The sequence below is a fragment of the Bubalus kerabau genome, chromosome 2 (genome assembly GCF_029407905.1).
Source record: "Bubalus kerabau isolate K-KA32 ecotype Philippines breed swamp buffalo chromosome 2, PCC_UOA_SB_1v2, whole genome shotgun sequence".
Classification (NCBI taxonomy): Eukaryota; Metazoa; Chordata; class Mammalia; order Artiodactyla; family Bovidae; genus Bubalus; species Bubalus kerabau.
Genome location: NC_073625.1, coordinates 130,206,138 through 130,228,907, shown reverse-complemented (window position 1 = coordinate 130,228,907; position 22,770 = coordinate 130,206,138). Strand labels below are relative to the sequence as shown.

At 39.4% G+C, this 22,770-nt stretch overlaps 1 protein-coding gene across 1 annotated transcript in view; it reads right to left on the bottom strand.

Annotated features, from left to right (window-relative positions):
- The window catches only part of MCF2L2 (MCF.2 cell line derived transforming sequence-like 2), a 209,737-nt gene that overhangs the window by 157,427 nt on the left and 29,540 nt on the right, over positions 1–22,770 (bottom strand). The window contains exons 4-7 of the mRNA XM_055570098.1: positions 17,803–17,893; positions 15,439–15,558; positions 7,648–7,764; positions 6,167–6,316 (exon numbers count right to left, since the gene is read on the bottom strand). Coding sequence (XP_055426073.1) covers positions 6,167–6,316; positions 7,648–7,764; positions 15,439–15,558; positions 17,803–17,893 — 478 coding nt within the window. The remainder of the gene's footprint in view (positions 1–6,166; positions 6,317–7,647; positions 7,765–15,438; positions 15,559–17,802; positions 17,894–22,770) is intronic.

Genomic DNA, 22,770 nt, shown 5'->3' with positions numbered 1-22,770 from the left:
CTCTGTTATTTGTTTACATTTATTAGCTGTTTCCTGAAAAAAAGAGAGAGAGAGAGACTTTTCATGTTTCAAACTTTAAAATTTTGAAATGAAAACAGACTTACAAAGAACTCCCATATACTTTTTCATCCCTATTCACCAACTGTTCATGTTTTGTCACATTTGCTTTCTCTCTCCTTCCCTCTGTTCCTTCTTTTCTCCCTGCCCCATAAATTGTTTCTGAACCATCTAACGTCATTCACCGATATCATGCACCTTTTGCCCTAAGAGCATGACTCTTAAATACCCACAATAGTAAAAAAAATATAAATGTTTAACACTGATAAAATATCTAATATGCAAATTTCATATTCAGATTTCTCCTGTTGTCCCAGTAACATCCCTTATAAAATTCCTTTTTCTATAATCCAGGGTCCAATCTAGACTTGAACACTGTATTTAATTGTCATATCTCTTTAGTCTTTAATTAGGGCCAGTTCTTTGGCCTTTTATTCTTTCAATCACTCACATTTTAAAAGAGTATAGGCCGCTAGATAAGTTTTCTATTATTTTGGGGGTTATTATTACATACTCAAATTTTTTTATTTTTTAGTATGTTAGTCAGTTGTAGTCATTATTGTTTTTGATGGTTAAAGTGTCCAACTTTAGCCATTGTGAGCCCCTTTTTGAGCTGGTTCTCCCTTTTTGATTGAGCCTTGATTAATCTTTGGGACCTTTCTAGGTTTTTGGCAAAACAAAATATTCCAGGTCCTTCTTGTATTTTCCTTTCTTGTCTTTTATATTTTCCTATTTCTCCAAGGAGTCTTGCTTTCTCTTGATAGAAAGTGATATTTATAAATCAAGATCTGAGTACTAGCTGGCATATGCATTGTTACTAGGGTGTCTTTGCTTCCAGGTCCTTTTGAGTGGACAAAGCCAGGAAACATGTTTTCAAAAACCATCAGATTATATAGGTATTTTAAATTCCAAATAAAATTAACATTATTATTGGGATTTCCTACAAAGAAAATACAGTCAAATTCACAATGCCAGCACAGTTGTCCCTTGTTATCCACAGGGGATTGGTTCCACGAACCACCTCAGATCCAAAATCTGCAGATGCTCAAGTCCCTTATATAAAATGATATAGTATTTGCATATAACATACAGACATCTTCCTGCATATTTTAAGTCATCTCTAGATTACTTATAATACCTAATACAATGTAAATGCTATGTAAGTCATTTCCAGGTACAAGGCAATTTCCATTTTTTGCTTTTAGAAATTTTCTGGAATTTTTTAAAGTATTTCAAACCACAGTAGTTTGAATCCTTGGATTAAGAACCATGAATACAGCAGTCAGACTGCATAGCGATCCTAGTAGGTATAGCATTGCAGTTGTAATTTTCATTTCTCTACTGACTAATGATATTGCAGATGTCTTCATGTGCTTTGTTCTCAGTCGCTCAGTTGTGTCTGACTTGTGATTCCATGGACTGTGGTCCACCAGGCTCCTTAGTCTGTGGGATTTCCCAGGCAAGAATACTGGAGTGGGTTGCCACTTCCTTCTCCAGGGCATCTTCCCTATCCAGGGATTGAATATGTGTCTCCTGCATCTCCTGCACTGGTGGGCAGATTCTTAACCACTGAGCCACCTGGGAATTAATAAGTCATTTATATACCTTCTTTGGATATGTGTGTGTGTGCTAAATAACTTTAGTTGTGTTTGACTCTTTGCAACCCATGTCTATTCAAATCCTTTGCCCATTTTTATTTTTTAATTTTTACTTATTTTTTGTTTGGCATTGCTGTGGCTTGTGGGATCTTAGTTTCCAGATCAGGGATTGAACCCAGGCCCTCAGCAGTGGCAGCAAGGAGTCCTAACTACCTTTGCTTGTTTTAAAATTGAGTTGGAGAAAGCAATGGCACCCCACTCCAGTACTCTTGCCTGGAAAATCCCATGGACGGAGGAGCCTGGTAGGCTGCAGTCCATGGGGTCGCTAAGAGTTGGACACGACTGAGCGACTTCACTTTCACTTTCACACATTGGAGAAGGAAATGGCAATCCACTCCAGTGTTCTTGCCTGGAGAATCCCAGGGACGGCAGAGCCTGGTGCACTGCTGTCTGTGGGGTCGCACAGAGTTGGACACGACTGAAGCAACTTAGCAGCAGCAGCATTTGTCATTTTATGGTTAAGTTGACAAGAATTGGTGTCATATCTACAAAACCATTGCTTAATCTAAAGTCATGAAGATTTACATCTGTACTTTCCTCCAAGTGTTTTATAGTTTTAGACTTTACATTTAGTTCTTTGATCAATTTTAAGAGAATCTTTATATATGGTGTGAGGCAAGCCTCAATTTCCCTTGCTTCGTGTAGATGGGAACTTGGTTCCCAGTTGTCCTACAGCCCAAGGATCTTTAGTTTTGTTCCCATGGAAAGAAAATATCCTTGGTCTTTTTTTTTTTTTTTTTTTACTGCTGGCATTCAGGCTGGAGGAGGAGCTCAGGGACTTGCTTCTGGGAACATCTATATATGTTTTGGGGAGTTTCAGTGAGTTTTCTCTTGTGTAGATAGGATCCTAGTGGCAGCAGGTGAGTGTGGCCATACTGCTTGTACACTGAGAGATGGCCTGTATTCTGTCAAGGCTGCCTTTCCTCAGAAAATGAGAGCTCTCCTTGGAGAAGGATCCAATTATCAGAGGAGTTTGGGGTCCCTGTGTGTACATGCTCTAAATGTATGCTCCAACTGTTCATCCATGTGCAAGAAGCACATGCAGGGACGGGATGAGTGTGCTGAGTTATGTGTGCTTGTCTTGATCTATGAGGACCTTAGTCTCCCTCAAAAGAAGACCAATGCTGAATGTGTGTACAGGACTCTCTCTTCCTTTCTCTTCCTCAGATGGTATAGCAAAGTGAAGTGAAGTGAAAGTTGCTCAGTTGTGTCCGACTCTTTGTAACTCCACGGACTATACAGCCCATGAAATTCTCCAGGCCAGAATACTGGAGTGGGTAGCCTTTCCCTTCTCCAGGGGAGCATCCCAATGCAGGGATCGAACCCAGGTCTCCTGCATTGCAGAATTCTTAACCACCTGAGCCACAAGGGAAGCCTATGGTATAGCGAAATCACAGAGAAAATGAAGTTTCAAGTCTTAATATGAAGCCCAAGAGCCCACAATCTGATTGGACAGAAAATAGCACATATTGCTATTGGGAGACTTTCTGATCATAAATACGGATTAAAAACCAACGTGTGGCTCTGCCTTAAGGAAAGAATTTACGTTTCTTCTAGAGAAGAGCTCCTTTAAAATGGTAAGTTTGCTTGAAAGTTTGATTTGTTTCTTCTGCTATGTATGTTCTGAGACTTTTTTTCTTTGTAACCAGATTGGTTTGATATAGGAGTGTGGTCAAGAGAGAAGAGATTCTTTTGGATGATAATTCTGAAGAATGTGGTAACAACTACATACAGAATCAGTGCACAGGCTGTAAAAGTTCTCAAGTTCAACAACTCTCCTACCTTCATTGGCTGATTGTAGAGGTAACTATGTACTTATGTGAATCTAAAATAAGGGCTCTCAAAGATCCCCTGGGGAGAGGAAATCAAGAAATTAAACCAAGTCTCTTAATGCTGTGTTGTTCAGACAAAAACTCTCCAGGCTAGGAGGAAGCCATAAATCACACACTGTAACGCGTATAGATATTTAAATAGACTTAAAAGTTCACTGTTCTGAGAATCAGTTTTACACTATTTTTTCATTTGGAAAAGATGCTTTCTAAATGGAAAAAATATTCAATTAGTCATAGAAACTTTGGTTTAAAAAGTAGATAAAATACTCTAATCAAAATAAAATAAAATTATATATAAGTGATCATAAAACTGAGTTATTAGTAAAAGTTTAAACAGTGTTCCTTTTTTTGTAATATAAACCCTTTCTCTCTAAATCATTTTTGGATCAGAAAGAGGAAAAATCTAAATCTAGTTTAATGATTTTGGAATTTTTGCTTCTAATTTATAAGATATAAAGCAAAGAAATCAAAGTTGTACCAGGTCAACAATTAGTAATCACAGAAGAAACACTATGTATTGTCTTTAAAAGAATATTAATATTACTTGGTCAAATAAAGACAGAATAATTTAAATTTAACCCAAATTCACTTAATACTCTTTTTTCTTCCAGTTCTACTGAGATATAATTGACATATAGCACTGTGTAAGTTTCAGGGTGTACAGCATAATAATTTGACTTGGACACATCCTGTTTTAATTCCAAGAACTGCTGGCTACTGTGAACTAAAAAAAATGACATTACTCCATCTCAGAGGCTGGTTCTTTCCCTCCCTTTATCTCCATGGAACTCTGCCTGTGTAGAGATGACAGAATACTTACTTATCTACCTTCCCTATGAACCCTCACTGCACCTACAGCTGGTTTCAGCCCTCAGATATGTGTCCTCATCTAAAATCCAATTTCTGTTTATCTTTTCCCCAGGGGCCTCCCTGATTGGCCACCTGGTCATCTTGATGCTTCTGCTCTGCAACCTCTCCCATCCCTTCTTGGAACAACATACAGAACACACTTGCTCATGAGCCCAGGCTGGAGCCCTGTTCACAATGCCTTCCTAAGGCTCTGATGTTCAGCATCACACCCATATATTAACTGATGCTCTGTAGTCTCCTGTGGTCTGTGACCTGTGTGCATGGATCACCAGCCCTTTTCTAGCAGACTTCAGAGAGGTGCTCTGGACCCAGCCTTCCACACCCCATGCCATCTTCCAAGAACCATGGGAGGTGAACTTGGCTAATATGTTTGGCAATGAAATAGGTCAAGCTTCTAAAAGACATTTCCAGGGAATTTGCAGGTTTCTACAGTTTCACACCAGACCTTTTGATTACTCAGAGTAATTCTGAGAATATATTTTGAACTCTTTTTGGTAACCAAGACCCTTAAAGACAGAATTAAACAGTTTTCCCTGACACACAGAAGAATTAATTTGCCTCAACTACCTGACTCTGACTTCCCTAACTAAACTATGTGTTCTTTGAGTTTACATTTTGTTTGTTTCCTTGGAATGTGATGGTAGGTTATAAATATATGCTGAATAAATAAAAACTCAACCACCTAGCAAAGCAAAATGTTTGCATATTCTGGGTCACAGATAAGAGAGTTCAGCTCTTCTTATGCTCAACACAGCAAGGATACATGTAATGCTATGATGTATCAACCTTCTATCCTTGATTTGCTGCCTTGGTGAGTTCTGGAGTGCTTGTGTGCTTAGTCTCTCAGTGGTGTCTGACTCTTTGCAATCCCATGGACTGTAGCTGGCCAGGCTCCTCTGTCCATGGAATTTTTCAGGCAAGAATACTGGAGTGGGTTGCCATCTCCTCCTCCAGGGAATCTTCCCAACCCAGGGATTGAACCTCCATCTCCTGTGTTGTCTGTATTGCAGGCAGATTCTTTACTCACTGAGCCATTGGGGAAGCCCTCTCTTGCCAAATAATAGCTTTGGTCTGTTTGTGCTTCTGGTGGCAGAAAGGGGCTGATACCCATCCAGTAAGACCTGAGAAGATTTCTCTTTACTGCATGGCCTAAAAGAATCTGCCAAGCTGCCTTCTCAGCAGGTTCTGGCATGCTTTTATGAATCCTTTAATAGGTGCCTCTCCTTAAATCCAATTCAGAGCACTTTCATAGTCCTATTTCTCAAATTGGTTCCCAATTGAAAAAAGACACATCCCTGAGAGAAGTGAAGCAATAAGTCAGTTTATTATTCTGCCCCAAAACTTCACAACCACCTCAGGAAAACTTATGCTTCAAGAGCCAACTCCCATCCCTCCCTCCTTCCCTGCAATTTCAGTCCATTATATACTGTTCTGTCCTGAGCAGATCATAAGAGTGTGCACCTTGAATGGATGCTCACACACCTTGTCTCACCAGTACCAAGCTGGAATGAGTTCCCTTTGGAGGGGCTGCTTTTCCCAGGTCTTACCTTCAATCCTTTTACATGTACTACCAGTCATTCAAAGATTTTTCTCTTCATATATTGCCTATCTAGAAGATTAAAGATGGTTAGTGGCTGCCAAGTCACTGGACAAGAGGGCTTAACTTTTAATTTTGCTCCTAGAACTCTCCAAGAAGCTGACCATCTGCCAGCACAGAGGCTGGCCTCTGAGAGATCACTGACCACCCACCTGCAACTTGTTCCACTGCCTCATGTGGGACATGAGAAGGTCTTCAGTGGAAGGAATGCTTATGGGCAGGTCTGTTGTAGCCAGGCAGGCCCCAAAAGTCTGAAGCATCTGGGCAGTGGTCTTCAATGCCAGAGCAAAGTTTTCAATGGCCTGGAAGGTCAGACAATCATAATAAATGTGAATGTTTTCACCAATATACTGTCTTAACAGGACAGAAGTATTTCCTGAGTATACACAGTAGGCCATGCATTGAACTTTGTGCTCTACATTTGTCTAGCACCTCAGTAATCTAGAGTGGGAGGCACTTTATCTCCATTTTATAGAAGAGAGAACTAAAGTTCTAACAGGTCAAATGAACTGGCCAAGATCATATTGCTAGGGCAGTAAGGAAGGAAAGAAGGCAGGATCCAGTCAATCTGTTTTTTGTCTTTTTACTTTTCAGGAGGTTTTTTTTTTTTTTTTTTTGATCAAAAGGAATGGCAAATTTGAAAGGATCTTGGGCACAGATGAGTACCTTACAAATGTAACAGTAAGGACTAAAACAATCAGGTGTAAGGTCTGGAAATGTCATCCTAGAAATAGGGGAAAGCCAGAGGTTTCCTGAGGTGAGTCCTATTAACAAAATAACTTGATTCCATGCATCTGATTAGTGAATAATCACTAAGTGGAAAAGGTGCAAAGGAACTGACCCTAATAGGGTGACTCAAAAAAGTTTGATCTTAGTCTTGGCTCTGCCACAACTTGACCCTATGACCTTAGATAAATTACCTCTTCACTCTGAAGGTCTGTTCCTCTATCTATGAAATGATTCTTTATTGTGAGGACCTGTCTAGGGCATTATATGATGTTTTGCAGCATCCTTGGCCTCTATCCAGGATATGCCAGTTAACATCCTTCTCCCCAAGTTATGATTATAAAAAATGTCTGCCTAAAAACATTGACAAATGTCCTCTGCAGACAATATCACCTTCAGCTGAGAACCCACTGTGTTAGTCCTATTTTAACAGAGGAGCAAACAAACTTAGAGAAGTTTAGTACCTCACCTGAGCTCAGACAATACGCAACGGTGTCTACATTTAGATGCTGCTTCTTCTGACTTGGCAGGTTTGAATCTGTCTGTACACTAGAATTACCTGGGGAGCTTGTGGCCCACTAATGCCTGACAGTCATCCCAGATCAAGTATATTAAATTCCTTGAGGTATAGCAGAGTATTGGTATTTTGCAAACTCCCTGGGTACACTCTAAATCAAGTCCCCCGAGACCACTATACCAGAAAATGAGGCAACATCAAAGTAATCAGCAGGAGAAGCCCTAGCTTTTATCCTTCCACCCTTTCTCTCCCTCAGCCTGTCACTTAGAAAACCCAACCTTCCCGATGTTAGGTAGTCATGGGCGATGACTGTCCAACAGTTGATCTTTAAGTCCCTGTCTCTAAAACACCAGGAGGGACACTGAAAAGGGCACGTAAGTTGGTACTCACGGTTCGATGATTTATCCACTGACTGTGGCGGTATTCCAAAGTTCCCCCTAAGTCTGCTGTCAGTTGGCTTTTGTCAATGTAGTCATGAAGGTCAGAAACGGAGTTTAACATAACAATCTATAACAGGAAAAACCTAATATATTCCTCACAGATAATTAAGTAGCTCATCAAGATTCTACTAAATAGTACTTCAACTTGGCCTGATCAGGCATTTATATCCAGTAGCTGCTGCTGCTGCTAAGTCGCTTCAGTCGTGTCCAACTCTGTGCGACCCCATTGACAGCAGCCCACCAGGCTCCACCTTCCCTGGGATTCTCCAGGCAAGAACACTGGAGTGGGTTGCCATTTCCTTCTCCAGTGTATGAAAGTGAAAAGTGAAAGGGAAGTTGCTGAGTCGTGTCCGACTCTTCACGACCTCATGGACTGCAGCCCTCCAGGCTCCTCCGTCCATGGGACTTTCCAGGCAAGAGTACTGGAGTGGGATATATCCAGTAGAGAAACATTTGAAAATCTCTTTCCATTTCCCCCACTTTGAGGGAGGAATAGGAGTGTTGAACAGCCTACAACAAAATCATGAGCTCAGTTCTAAGCTACCTATAAGTCAGGTCTTGTTTAGCTAAAATTTTGTCAAAAGTTTCCAGGTTAAGATACACCCTTCAGCCACCAAAAGCAAATGCTGTACTGAGACCTAAAAATCTGCAATGAATATTCCAATAAAGGGTGGACTGGTAAATATGAAGATAAAATTATAACAACGGGACCCATTGAAGAGTATAGATTGAGAAGATTCACTACACTGATACCCCTTCTATGAAGAATGGTGATATGCCCCCTACTAATCTTGTGTGGAGGAACTTTGGAGGTGATAGGGAGTGGGTTTTCATAAATTAGCGAGCCTACTGCTGAATGAATGCCAGACATCTACAGAAGGATGACATACTCCAAACTGTCCCTTTATCCTCCTCTGCAGTGGTCCTGCAAAGGGCATGGTCCCAGCTCTGTCCCAAGGACCATATCACACCCTCTACTCACTCCCATCTCTGAAACACCCTACTGTAGCCTTTAACTAATGACTTATATTTCTTCAGTCATTGATTGTCTTGACCTGTGAGTATAATAAACTTCTTCCTTCAAAGCCTTGCCCTCTTTTCCTCCGGTGGCAGTACTAACTTTACCATGTCATATCCAACATATACATTCTTAGAACAGATTCTTGGTCAGAGGACATGAGAATATATGTTTTTTTCCCTAATATTATATAGTATTAGTCAAGTGATAAATCTACTTTAGAATGAAACAACATGGATGTTGTTTTATGCTAAGTGAAAAAAGTCAGACTGTTTTATGCTAAGTGAAAGCCCAAATGTTTCATGCTAAGTGAAAGAAGTCAGACTCAAAAGGCACCCTCAGGGAAAGGCAAAATTCTAGGGATGGAGAACAGATCAGTGGCTGCTGGGGTTAGAGCTGAGTACAAAGGGACAACATCAGGAGATTTTGGAGGGTGATGAAACCAGTGTGTTTCTTTACTGTGGTTTTGGTTAAATAACACCATGCCTTTGTCAAAACTCATACAACTGATGCTGGGAAAGATGGAGGGCAAGAGGAGAAGGGGGTGACAGAGGCTAAGATAATTGGATGGCATCACTGACTCAATGGACATGAGTTTGAGCAAACTCTGGGAGTTGGTGATGGACAGGGAAGCCTGGCATGCTGCAGTCCATGGGGTCACAAAGAGTCAGACACGACTGAACAACAACATTCAACTCAACATCAAAAAGAGTAAATTTTACTGCATGCAAATGAAAAAAAAAAATGGAGAGACAGTTTCACCATGAAACTTTTTTTTCTCTTTGAATCTTTAATGGGTCAAGAAGGAAAAACATTTTAAATTCTACATAAGAGGGGAAGCAGAATAATTTCACTCATCAAACTCATAGAACACACTGAGTATGTAAACTTGGCCTTAAAATAGTTATTCTGTGTTTTCTTAGATTCTGAATTTGTCTATTTGGCATCCTTTCTTCACAGGGTCAATTATATTAACTAAATTAACTTATTTTCTGTATTCTTGATGTTCTGGCATTTATGGTCTCACTGACTGGGGAGAGGCTAATTAATTTTTAGAGATTAAAAAAAAGGACTGGAGGGAGCACATCTATCATATGAAAACCAATTCCAAGTCAATGTCCCCCAACTACTTTCTTAAATAACTCTCATACAGCAAGTCAACCTTTCTGCTGCCCTAAATCATCCTAGGGGACTTCCCTGCTGGTCGAGTGGTAAAGAATTCACCTGCTAATGCAGGGGACATGGGTTCAATCCTTGATCCAGGAAGATTCCACATGCTGCAGAGCAACTAAACCTGTGCACCTCAACCACTGAGCTCATGCTCTACAGCTCTTGAGCTACAACTACTGAGCCATGCGCTAAAACTACTGACATTCATGCACCCTAGAGCCTATGCTGTGCAACAAGAGAAGCCAACACAACAGGAAGCCTGCACATCACAACTAGAGAACAGCCCTTGCTCACCACAACTAGAGAAAGCCCATGTGCAACAATGATGACCCAGTGCAGACAATTATAATAATAATAAAATGAAATGAAAAAGTAAAAAAAATATCATCCCAGGGCCAAGTAACAGGCAACTAAGATTCACTTGCCCCAAAGCCTGCTGGAACTATTTCAACCAGTCAATCCTAAACTGGTTACCCTGCCCTGCCTTGCCTTTCCCATGGAAACCCCAGTAAAGGCTCTGGTCTACACTTTCCCTTCCCCTCTGCTCTGCACCCTGGTCAAAACTTGGTTTCCCTGTGGCCCTGAAAGGCATGTGATGACCCTCCAACCACCTTTGGGACCTTTGAGTTTAAGAAACTTCTTCCTTCAAAGCCTCCTTCTCATTTCCTCCTGTGGCTGGTACTGACATACCATTTCCAACATGTACATTCTTAGAACAGCTGTTTTACATGAAGAATGTCATATTTTTTTAATTTCAGTATACGTTTATGTTCTTATCTATAGTTTCTTAAACCGTTGTTTAAGTTGCTTTCAAAGAGAACTATGATATTTAATTTTGAAAGGAGAATTTCCTGTATTCTGTTGCAAAGTTCATTTTAAGAAACCAATTTGCATGTCCATAGCCTCTTTAGGGATTTTTGCAAGACTGCCTGGGCCACTTCACATAATTTTGTGAGGCAGCCATGAATACAGCTGTTCCAAGATAGACAAGTGCCAGCAACAGGCACTTAGAAACCACTTGCCATATCAAAGCACCCCTCTCCTCAAGTAAAGGTACAGCAAGGCTCAGTGACTTAATTGTAATTACAACCCTGGTCCACTTGATTTTTTTGAGTCATGCAAAATGAACTCCTTTTTCCTTCAACCTGTGAAAATATAACTATTACCTAACTAGAAATAAGCAGGGAGATGCCACAGTAAGATGGGCCAGAGAGCTGTAAGGTAAAGTACTAATACTGCAACCATATTTTAAAAACAAAGTAAAGACGACAAACCAACAACAAAGCAGCTTGAACTGTCCTTTAAAAGGCAAAATAGGTCTAGCAATTTCACTCCTGGATATTTATTTGAAGAAAACCAAAACACTAATCAGAAAAGATATATGTACCCCTATATTCACTGTGGCATTATTTACAATAGCCAAAATATGTATGCAACTGAAATATCTATCAATAGATGAATAGATAAAGAATATGCAGCATATTCATACAATAGAATATTATGCAGCCATAGAAAGAATAAAATCTTGCCACTTGTGACAGATGGACCTAGAAGGTATTATGCTAAGTGAAACAGGAAAGGAATATATTGTATGATTTCACTTACATGTGGAATCTAAACAAATGTGCAAACATTAACAACACAGAAACAGTCATAGAAACAGAGAACAAACAGGTGGTTGCCAGAGGGGAGGCAGGTGGGAGAAGAAAGAAATAGGTGAGGGAGGTTAAGCAATACAAACTTCCAGTTGCAAAATAAATGAGTTATGGATATGAAATGTACAGTGTGGGGAATATAATCAAATACTATGTAATATCTTTGTATGGTGACCTAACTAGACTTATCATCATGATGATCAGTTTGAAATGCATAGAAATATCAAATCACTCTGTTATGTAACAGGAACTAGCAGTGTTGTAGATCAATTACACTTCAAAAACAAATAAACAAATACATAGAAAAAGACAAAATTGTGGTTACCAGAAACAGGGGTGAGGGGAGGGGGAATTAGTTGAAGGTGGTCAAAAGGTGCAAATTTCCTGTTATAAGGTAAAACAAGTACTGCTGCTGCTGCTAAGTCGCTTCAGTCGTGTCTGACTCTGTGCGACCCCATAGATGGCAGCCCACCAGGCTCCCCCGTCCCTGGGATTCTCCAGGCAAGAACACTGGAGTGGGTTGCCATTTCCTTCTCCAACGCATGAAAGTGAAAAGTGAAAGTGAAGTCGCTCAGTCGTGTCTGACTCCTAGCGACCCCATGGACAGCAGCCTACTGGGCTCCTCCGTCCATGGGATTTTCCAGGCAAGAGTACTGGAGTGGGCTGCCGTCGCCTTCTCCGAAACAAGTACTAGTAATATAATATATAACATGATGAAGATAATTAATACTGCTATTTGTTATATATGAAAATTGTTAAGAGAGTAAATACTGAGTTCGCATCGTAAGAAAAAAATCTATTTAAAAAAATTTTTAATCTATATGAGATGATGGATGTTCACTAAACTTATTGTGAAAAATCACTTCATGGTGTACGTAAATCAAATCATTATGCTGTACACTTTAAACTTATGCAGTGCTGTATGTCAGCTGTATCTCAATAAAACTGGAAGAAACAAACAAATGAAAAGGCAAAATATATGCTGAAGTTTGAATACATTGAGCTTGGTAACTAGGACTCTGAATTCTGTAGTGCAACAGAGTGTGAGAAGAGCTCAGTCTCCTATGGAAGGTGCAATGCTAGTCTATGAGGTAAACATTTTTCATTGAAATACATTCCTACTATATGAGTCCATATTTTGGTGACTAAGAACTTTTTTAAAAGTTCATTTTAGCGTAAAATTAAAAGTTTATTGGTGTGGAGAAGACTCCTGAAAGTCCCTTGGACAACAAGGAGATCAAACCAGTCAATCTTAAGGGAAATCAACCCTGAATAGTCATTGGAAGGACTGTGCTGAAACTGAAGCTCCAATATTTTAGTCATCTGATACAAATAACTGACTCATTGGAGAAGTCCCTGATTCTGGGAAAGATTGAGGGCAGAAGGAGAAGAGGGCATTAGAGGATGAGATGGCTGGATGACATCACAAATGCGATGGACATGAACTTGGGCAAACTTCAGGAGATGGTGAGGGACAGGGAGACTTGGTGTGCTGCAGTTCATGGGGTCGCAAAGAGTTGGACACGACTGGGTGACTGAACAACTTATTGGTAGGGAATCAATATACACCATCACAAATAGAAGCAGTTAAAGACAGTATCAAGACAAAGCAGACATTCATTCTCTCCTTAGTGTCAACATACCACATGAAAAGCAAGGCATAAACCTCAAACGTGTCTGTCAATATATTATCACTTGCAGCGGTGTGTTTTATACACACCAGGGCAAGATGCATGATGTTTGTCAAATGTTCAGTTCAAAGTCCAAACTTTTTGAGTTACAAGAAGCAATTGTCTAGTCGTCAACTCTGAAGGGGAAGAAAGCTTATGAGGCCCATGGCAAGTTTATTAACTTCTTGTAAGGACTCATCCCTTCTCTAATATTAATTATCACTCAATTCGGGAAAGCAGAATAAAAAAACCCATGGCTCACATTTCCCTTAAACACTCAAATATTTTAAAATAAGTATTTACAATAGAATGGAAAATTCATTTTGATTCTGGTTAATACCAAAGTATAGGGAGACAGTATTTTAAGAAGTTTTGTTATTAATACAAAATGGACCTATTAACAGAGGGAAAATAAGAATGGAAAAGAGAAAAATTCCTTGTTTGAAGTGATCAGTTTTCATTAAGAAGAGCTACATATTTTCTCAGAGCAATTTAAATTAAAGTCGGGGTGTTTTGGGGTTTATTTTAAACAGACAATATATGTAGGTGGTAACAAATTCAAATAGGAAGAGACTCTACAGTAATAGAAAAATAGTCTTCTTCTCACCCCTCCCCATAGACCGCCAGCTCTACCTCCCAACCACTTTCCTCAAAAGTTCCCTTAGGCCTCCTTCATGTGTCCACTATCTCTATCATTAACAGCAGCCACTGTTTTAATTTTCTATCACCATAGCTTAGTTTTACTTCTTCTTGAAATTTATGTAAAAAGAACCACAGGGTATACAATGTCTAGCTTTTTTCTTTTAAGAGAATATTTCTGAGATAAAAAAAAAACATTATTACATGCTTAGTACTTCATTCCTGTTTGTTGCATAATGTTTTTCTTTTATATTAATTTGCCACAATTTCTTTATCTATTCATCTATTATTGGGCATGTGTTTTCATTTCTCTTGGGTGGATCATGGAGCAGGTGTATGTTTTACTTTACAAGAAACTGCCAACTGTTTCTACCATGGTTGTACCACACCTTACCACTTTTGATGGCTGTAAAGTATTTAATTGCTTGGGTAGACCATAATTTATTTAACCAGCCCCTTGTTGGGCGTTATGTTTTTTCCAACCATTTACCATCACAATTTGGTAATGAGTATCATTATATATACAGTTTTATGTACATGTGCGATGTATCTGCAGAATAACTCACAGGTAGGTCAGAGAGTGTGTACATTTTAATTTTTGATAAATACTGTCAATTAGTCTTTCATATTAGTCACTACCAACTTCAATCCAATCAACAAAGTCTGAAATGACGGTTTGCCCCATATCTCTACCAAAATTAGAGGTAAAATTTTTAATCTTGTCATTTTAATTAGTTTTCCTTTTTTGCATGGGCTTCCCTGATAGCTCAGTTGGTAAAGAATCTGTCTGCAATGCAGGAGAACCCGGTTCAATTCCTGGGTTGGGAAGATCCCCTGGAGAAGGGATAGGCTACCCACCCCAGTATTCTTATGCTTCCCTTGTGGCTCAGCTGGTAACGAATCCACCTGCAATGTGAGAGACCTGGGTTTGATCTCTGGGTTGGGAAGATCCCCTGGAGAAGGGGAAGGCTACCCACTCCAGTATTCTGGCCTTGAGAATTTCATGGACTGTATAGTCCATGGGATCACAAAGAGTCGGACACGACTGAGTGACTTTCACTTTCACTTGTATGCATATCACAAGGTTGGTTTTAATTTTTACTCACAGTTACCTCTATTTTTCACCCCCATATTTTAGATCCTTATTTTCCTTTATTCATACTATTACAATTTCTCTTCCTTTTTCAATCTCTTTGTACAGTCTTGGATACCATCTTTTATATAATACCTCTGGATTTATATAATTCCAGTACTCCTTTACCCAAGTCACTACCCAACTCAAAAACCTTCACTGGATCCCCATTGCTTACTGAATTAAATCTAGACCTTCTGTCCTTACACTTAAGACATATTCCATGTGCCTTACCTTTTCTTCCAAAAGATTATCCTATACGTAATTCCAACAAGAATGGGGCTTCCCCATGGACCTCACATAAAGTGTGTACTTCCTGCTTCCATGTCCTTACACATGCCATTCCCTCTGCCTAGAATGCCCTCCTCTTTCTCTACCTTCCTTAGAAACAAGCTCATGTTCTATCTTCTCCCCATGCCCTAAATAAATGCAGACAAGACAAAAAGATCATGCTTACCGGCACTTTCATTTTAAATTCATCTCTATAGTACTTAATGCCAATGTCAGTGAATGTTCTCTGGATAAAGCGAGATGGACGAAGAATGAATATGAGCTGCAAGTTTCCTGGAAATGCTACCTGGAAGGATCATAAAAAGTGTCAACACAAATGTCACATCAATTGGTCTCCTCTTGCCCAAGATTATAGATGACAAAGTTAAAGTGGACACCCTGGATGCCTAAGAATTAGAATATATTTCACAGCTGAAAGAGATCTTACTGCTCATATAATCCAAACCTCTCCTTAAAAACCAAATTAACCAAACAAAAAATTTTTTCTGATTAAAAAAATAATTTACACTCTTTATAGAAAAATTCAGAAATTTATAATAATGTATACATTAGAATAAGAAAACCACCCATGATTTCATAGCCACTCTTAATATTTCAATCTAATTTTTTTGTTGTCTAGTTACTACATTATGTCTGGTTCTTTGTGACCCCATGAACTGTAGCACACCAAGTTTCCCTGTCCTTTACTTCTAGGCCATTTTCTTGGCTTAAATATCTTTATCATAAACTCAAACTGTAGAAATATTTTGCAATCTGCCTTTTAACTTAGTATTATACCATGAGCTTTTATTCCTGATATTAAAAATCCCTTGGAATGTTTTTATGGGTGTGCAATTTATTTAAACAATCCCTTATTGTTAGTGACTTAGACTCCTCCATACTTTTACTATCATAAATAACAGTAAAATGAAATCTTTACACATTTTGGACCATTCTTCTAACTTCCTAGAAGAATTACTGAGTCAAAGATTTAGTATTTTAAGGGTTCTTAAGGCATCTTATTTGGAGAAGGCAATGGCACCCCACACCAGTACTCTTGCCTGGAAAATTCCATGGACGGAGGAGCCTGGTAGGCTGCAGTCCATGGGGTCACTAAGAGTCGGACACAACTGAGCGACTTCACTTTCACTTTTCACTTTCATGCATTGGAGAAGGAAATGGCAACCCACTCCAGTATTCTTGCCTGGAGAATCCCAGGGATGAGGAAGCCTGGTGGGCTACCATCTATGGGGTTGCACAGAGTCGGACATGACTGAAGCGACTTAGCAGCAGCAGCAGCAAGGCATCTTATTGCTAAGTTGCTCTCAAGAAGCATTGCCCTCATCTTGAGGTAAGGGCCTGAGTAATGAGAAAACAGGTTCATTTAACAACTCAGTGGCAAAATTGGGAATCCAAGTTTCCCATTGCTCATGGTTTTCCATTCTTTCAGGAGTTTTCAAGAACAACCTCCTGAAGGGTTTATTAAAAAATAACCTGGTTTTTACCCTGGAATATTCTGACTCATTAGGACTGGGATAAAGTCCAGATATCTGTATCTTTAACAAGCACATGAAGAGATTCTGGCTGGTAGTCATATTTTTGATCCCAGCACTATGGCATCTTTTACACATAAAGGTGATCAGTGTAATTCTTGGACAAATTAGACTCAAGTATTAGATGATTCAAATATTATCTATGAACCCTGGGAAACCAGAACTCTCTAGAGGCCAGACCTTTTGAAGAGTCAGGGGCACTGTCAACTGTCTGTGGCTGAGTTCATGTGGCTGAGTCCTTGGTCTGAGGTCCCTACAGGGAAAGGATGCATACACTTGCCGGAAGGGAATAAATAGGGGTAAAAATCAGACTAATAAGATGGAAAAGGAAAACAATCCAAGGTTGTGCAATTTAATGCTAAAAGCAAGCTCATGTCATATACTGTCTGATTTTGCTAGTGTCTTTTGAATTTGTGAAAAAATAATTTGAATACTAAAATGAAGACTGTCGTAAAATTAAGTGATCCCCAAAGCAAACCTTAAAAGGAGGGTTTGGGTCTCAAGAGTTTACTAAAGAGGTGACCCCAGGAAACACAGTTAGGAGTATAGGGCGATGGTGAGACAGGATGGCTAGAGAGCCAGTGTATCAATGAGGGGAACTGCTATGGGTAAGAAGGGCTGGGTCTTCTGAAATTCTGTGTGGAATATACCTCAGAACTGCCCCACTGAGGGGTGCAAATGCTGGGGTGTTTGTCCACTAATGCCCATAACGCAGTAGTTGCAGGTCACTCCTGGAGCATTAGCTTCTCAGCACTCTCTACCTGCTCCTCTCCAGTGACCAGAAAGGTCAATCAGGTAGAGAGACTCATGCTCAGGAATGGTCTGCCAGTGACCTTTGGGCAGCAGAGAGGATATGAACATGACACAACAGCCTCTACTACAAAGACCTTCCCAAACTTGGCATAAAATAACTGCTACTTCCTGGTGACTTTGATGCAAAATAGTTGAATAGATAGTTTAAATTATCTTTATAATAAAATATAAAAATAAATATTTACAGCTATTCGTGTCAAGGATGCTTTTATGGAGCTCCACTTGTCCCTTCGTCTGTCGATAACAATGACGAACCCGATGCTGGCAGCCTCCACGCTGCAAAAAAGGGTGGTCAGTATCAGAGACAGTGAAACACGTGGATTCTGTTGGGTTCCCTCAGCAGAATGATTCCACTGCCTCCGTGTCACTCCAGGCTTGCTGTGCAGAGCATGAGGGGATGACCAGGTCTGACTTCCCCAAGAAAGGAACCGGCTTCCTCTCATCTCACCTGGCAGCCTTCACAAGGCAGAAATATTTCATGTCTCAAACCCTCTCAAGGGTTCTATTTCTGGCTGGCAAATGTATGAAACCCTCAACAAGCAGAAGGATCCATGTAAGTTGAGCACCACATGTCCCAGTGTAGACAGAGGACCTTGAGGTGGAGGTCTGCTATCTTTCCACTCCTAAGACTGACACTCATGGAGCTATCAACATGCTCCCCTAGAAGTCAGTCCCACAGATGTTCGGAAATAACACACGTCAATGGGAAAAACAGCTCCTTTCCAGCGCCTGGTCATAAATGGCCAAAAAACTGTAAGTACAAGGAGATATCAACTTCATTAAGAACAAAAAAAGCTGTTTGGTCCCCTCTGAAGTCATCACAAAATTCTCACAAAATTTTTAAAGACTAAAGTCCTAAAAGGGAAAACATTTTTCTTCTCTCTCTTTGGTAGGAAACTATGGGAGGAAAGAAGAGCAGGAGCTTTGGAACCTGGTTCAAATCCGAGTGCTGCCACTTTACTAGCACTGAGACTTGGGGCAATCACCTAACCTCTCTAACCCTATTCCCTTATCTGTAAGATGAGAAAGTGAAAGTGAAAGTCACTCAGTCGTGTCTGGCTCTGCAACACCATGAACTATACAGTCCACGGAATTCTCCAGGCCAGAATACTAGAGTGGGCAGCCTTTCCCTTCTCCAGGGGATCTTCGCAACCCAGGGATCGAACTCAGGTCTCCCGTATTGCAGGCAGATGTTTTACCAGCTGAGCCACCAGGGAAGCCTGAACAATACCAATCATGAAGTAGTTACGAGCACAAATTCTGAAACCAGAATGCTGCAATTTGAAACATGAATTTATATATTTGTGCATATGTATGTGTGTGTATATGTAAAATTTTCAACTCAGAAAGTGAGAATTTTGGAGAGACACTTTAAGATCATACAAATAGCCAAAAAATCACCAGGGATATAGATTTGACTTTGAAGAATTCAGCATCTGTTCTTTTCAAATGTACATAGGATATTCATCAAATAGTCCTTATCCATTATCCCAGGCCACAAAGCAAAATTCAACAAATTTTAAAGAATTGCAATCATACAGGTTGTACTTCTGATCACTATGGAATTAAATTGGAACTCTATTATTTTGTTTTATTTTCAACTCCCTCCCACCCTCTCTCTTCCTTCCTTCCTTCCTTCCTTTCTTTTTCTTTCTTTTTTTTCCAATCCCCTTCCTTTTCTTTTCTTTGGATTTAATTGTCAGTGTATTTTAACTTCTTAAGGTAGAAAATTATATCACTGATTTTAAACATTTCTTCTCTATTATTATAAGTACTTAAAGCTATGTGTGTGTGTGCTCAGTAGCTCAGTCATGTCTGACTCCTTGTGACTCCCTGGGCTATAGCCAGGCAGGCTCCTCTGTTCATGGGATTTTCCAGGTAAGAATACTGGAGTGGGTTGCCATTTCCTTCTGCGGGGAATCTTCCGGACCCAGGGATTTAACCCATATCTCCTGCATTGGTAGGCGAATTCTTTACCACTGAGACACCAGGTAGCCATTTAAAGCTATAATTCCCTCTTAAACACTGCTTTGTGAGAGTTGGACCATAAAGAAAGCTGAGCACTGAAGAATTGATGCTTTTGAACTGTGATGTTGGAGAAGACTCTTGAAAGTCCCTTGGACTGCAAGGAGATAAAACCAGTCAATCCTAAAGGAAAGCAGTCTTGAATATTTATTGGAAGAACTGATGCTGAAGCTGAAGCTCCAATACTTTGGCCACCTGATACAAAGAACTGACTCATTGGGAAAGATCCTGATGCTGGGAAAGACTGAAGGATGGAGGAAAATGGGACGACAGAGGATGAGATGGTTGGATGGCATCACCAACTCAATGGACATGAGTTTGAGTAAGCTCCCAGAATTGGTGATGGACAGGGAAGCCTGGCATGATGCAGTCCATGGGGTCGCAAAAAGTTGGACACACGGAGCGACTGAACTGAATTGAAACAGTGCTTTAGCTACATCACATAAATGTTGATATACTCTTTTCATTATTGTTCAGCTAAAAATGCTTTCTAGTTTCCTTTATGATTTCTTCTTTAGTTTATGGATTGTTTAGAGGTGGTTGCTTGGCTTCCAAATATTTTTAAAATTTTCTAGTCAACTTGGGGAAGAAAAAGGTGTAGGAATGCAGGTATTGATAGAAAAGAAACCTTCTTTTCAGGAGGAAACCTTCCCAGTTGTTACATAGTGTATAGACAGGTATGTATTCATCAAGCTATACAGTTGACATATGTATACTTTATATAAATTAAACTTAGCTTAAAAACCCAAGGAATTAAATAAATTCAAGTTGTAAAAAAGGAAAAATATTATATAGCTTTTAAAAAAAGACCAAACGTAGCGAGTGCACAATAGGTATCAGGCACTGATCAAAGGGCATACAACAATGACCAAAACCATTCTGTAGTACAGCAAAAACAAATAACAATAATTTGTTATTAACAAATTACTAACATTAATAACAACAATAATCTTAAACAATAACAGCTACGTGTATCTTGAGTTCCTATCAGTTGTCAGGCATCTTTATGTTTTATCTCACTTCATCTTATGAAATAGGTATTACTATCTCCATTTTACAGATGAGGAAACAAAGGCTGATAGAAATAAAATAACTTGTCTGACATCACACCAGCAAAACTGGATTTCAAAGTCAGAAGTCTCTGAGAGCAGTGCTTATGTTCTTAACCCCATCCCATGGCACCCCTTCAGTTTTTTCTTATAGCAAATCTGCTTGTATCTTCTGGCAGTTTTATTTTGTATATTTTGCTGTTACTAGTGTTTCCTATGTCTTTTCTTTTTCCTTTAAAATAAAAAGGTATTCAATTTAATGCTCCAAGGGTTAAAGTGGAGCTTCAACCACTTCTTTAAGTAAGGTGGAACTGGGAGAGGCTCAGTAAATATAATATAGTACATAAACACAGGATGTTCTTTGATCTATGAAATAAACAGCTCCCCACCTACCCTCCCCATGGCTTCCCCAGCCAGGTTGAGGGTAAATGCTCCTCAGTTCCCTGCACACCAAAGCCCAAGACCAGTGCATCTTGAGTAAAGAGGGTGGGATCTGCTGGGAAGATAAAGAACAGTGTCTTCTGACACAATTGTGTACAGGCCATAGTTCAGAAATAAGAGTTAATGAATCATGACAATAGTTTTGAATATACTCCCTCGCATAAAGAATACATTCTAAACAACATGAAAATTGTACCAGCTACTGAAGGGATTATTTTTCTACTCCATCTGGTTCAACAAAAGAATCAAAACCTCAACTAAACCAAATGCACAAGAAATGGGGTTTCTAGACCATGTATTTCTTTAGGTAACACTTGGCTGTTTTAATCCCTATTGTTCTTGTTAACACTAAGATCCTATGATCTTAGTTAGCTGCATAAATACTATTTAATATAATCCTCACAACCACCCTCACAGTCAGGCTGATGATAATATTTCCACTTTATAAACGAGGAAACTAATCCTCAAGATGGTTAAACTTACAATAACTTATCCAAAGTCATACATTATATGCAGAGTTAAGATTCAAATCTTCTGAATTCAAGAGCAACACTCAAGTCACAAAATATTTTCTTGGTATAGAAAATATTTTGATACTATATTCCTTCATTTCTAGTCTTAGTAATTCTTCTGTAAAAAATATAATTGAATTTTTGATGTGTCAAAATTTTGCATATGATTAAGTATAATATTGGGTTGACCAAAAAGTTCATTTGGGTGTTTCCCTAACATCTTACAGAAACCCAAAAGAACTCTTTGGCCAACCCAATACATGAGTGTAAGAGACTGAGGTAAAGGTGTTCTGACCCCAAAATACCAGATCAGTTTTGTGGTTGATATAGCACATAGTTTCTTAATTAAGCTCTAATATTAATATATTTTCTATTGCCTTTTTCAGTAAGCTTGGTATTTGTTGTTCAGCTGCTAAGTTGTGTCCAGCTCTTTGCGACTTCATGGACTGAAGCAGAAACACCCCAGGCTCTTCTCTCCTCCACTATCTCCTAGGTATAGAAAATATTTAGCTAACTGAAATTTACTACATTGCCATAAGACTGAGTCAAATGTAGAGTAATCAACTATCCTAGTTTGTCCAAAATGCCCTCCCCAACATGGGTGGGCATCATTCAACCCACTGAGGACCTGAATAGAACAAAAATTTGAAGGACGATAGGATTCATGCTCTCTCTCAATCTGACTGTTGAGCTGGGACACTGATCTTCTGCCTTCGGTGATTCTGACTCTCAGGCCTTCAAGCTCAGACTAGAATCTACAAAACTGGCTCTCTGATTTTTAGGCCTTCAAACTATACCACTGGCCTTCTTGGGTCTCCTTCTGAGCCTCCATAATTGTATAAGCCAGTGCCTTATAATAAATACCTACATCTACATATCAGGGTTCCTAGAGAAATGTAACCAATTATACATACATATATATATATATATATATGTATATATATGTATATATACACACACGCACACACACACATATATATATTTATAAAGAGATTTATTACAGAATTGGCTTAGGTAGTTATAGTGACCAAAAAGTTCCTTGATCTGTCATCTGCAAGCTAAAGAACCAGAAACACTGGTGGTATAACTCAATCCAAGTCCAAGGCCACGGAATGGAGGAGCTGAT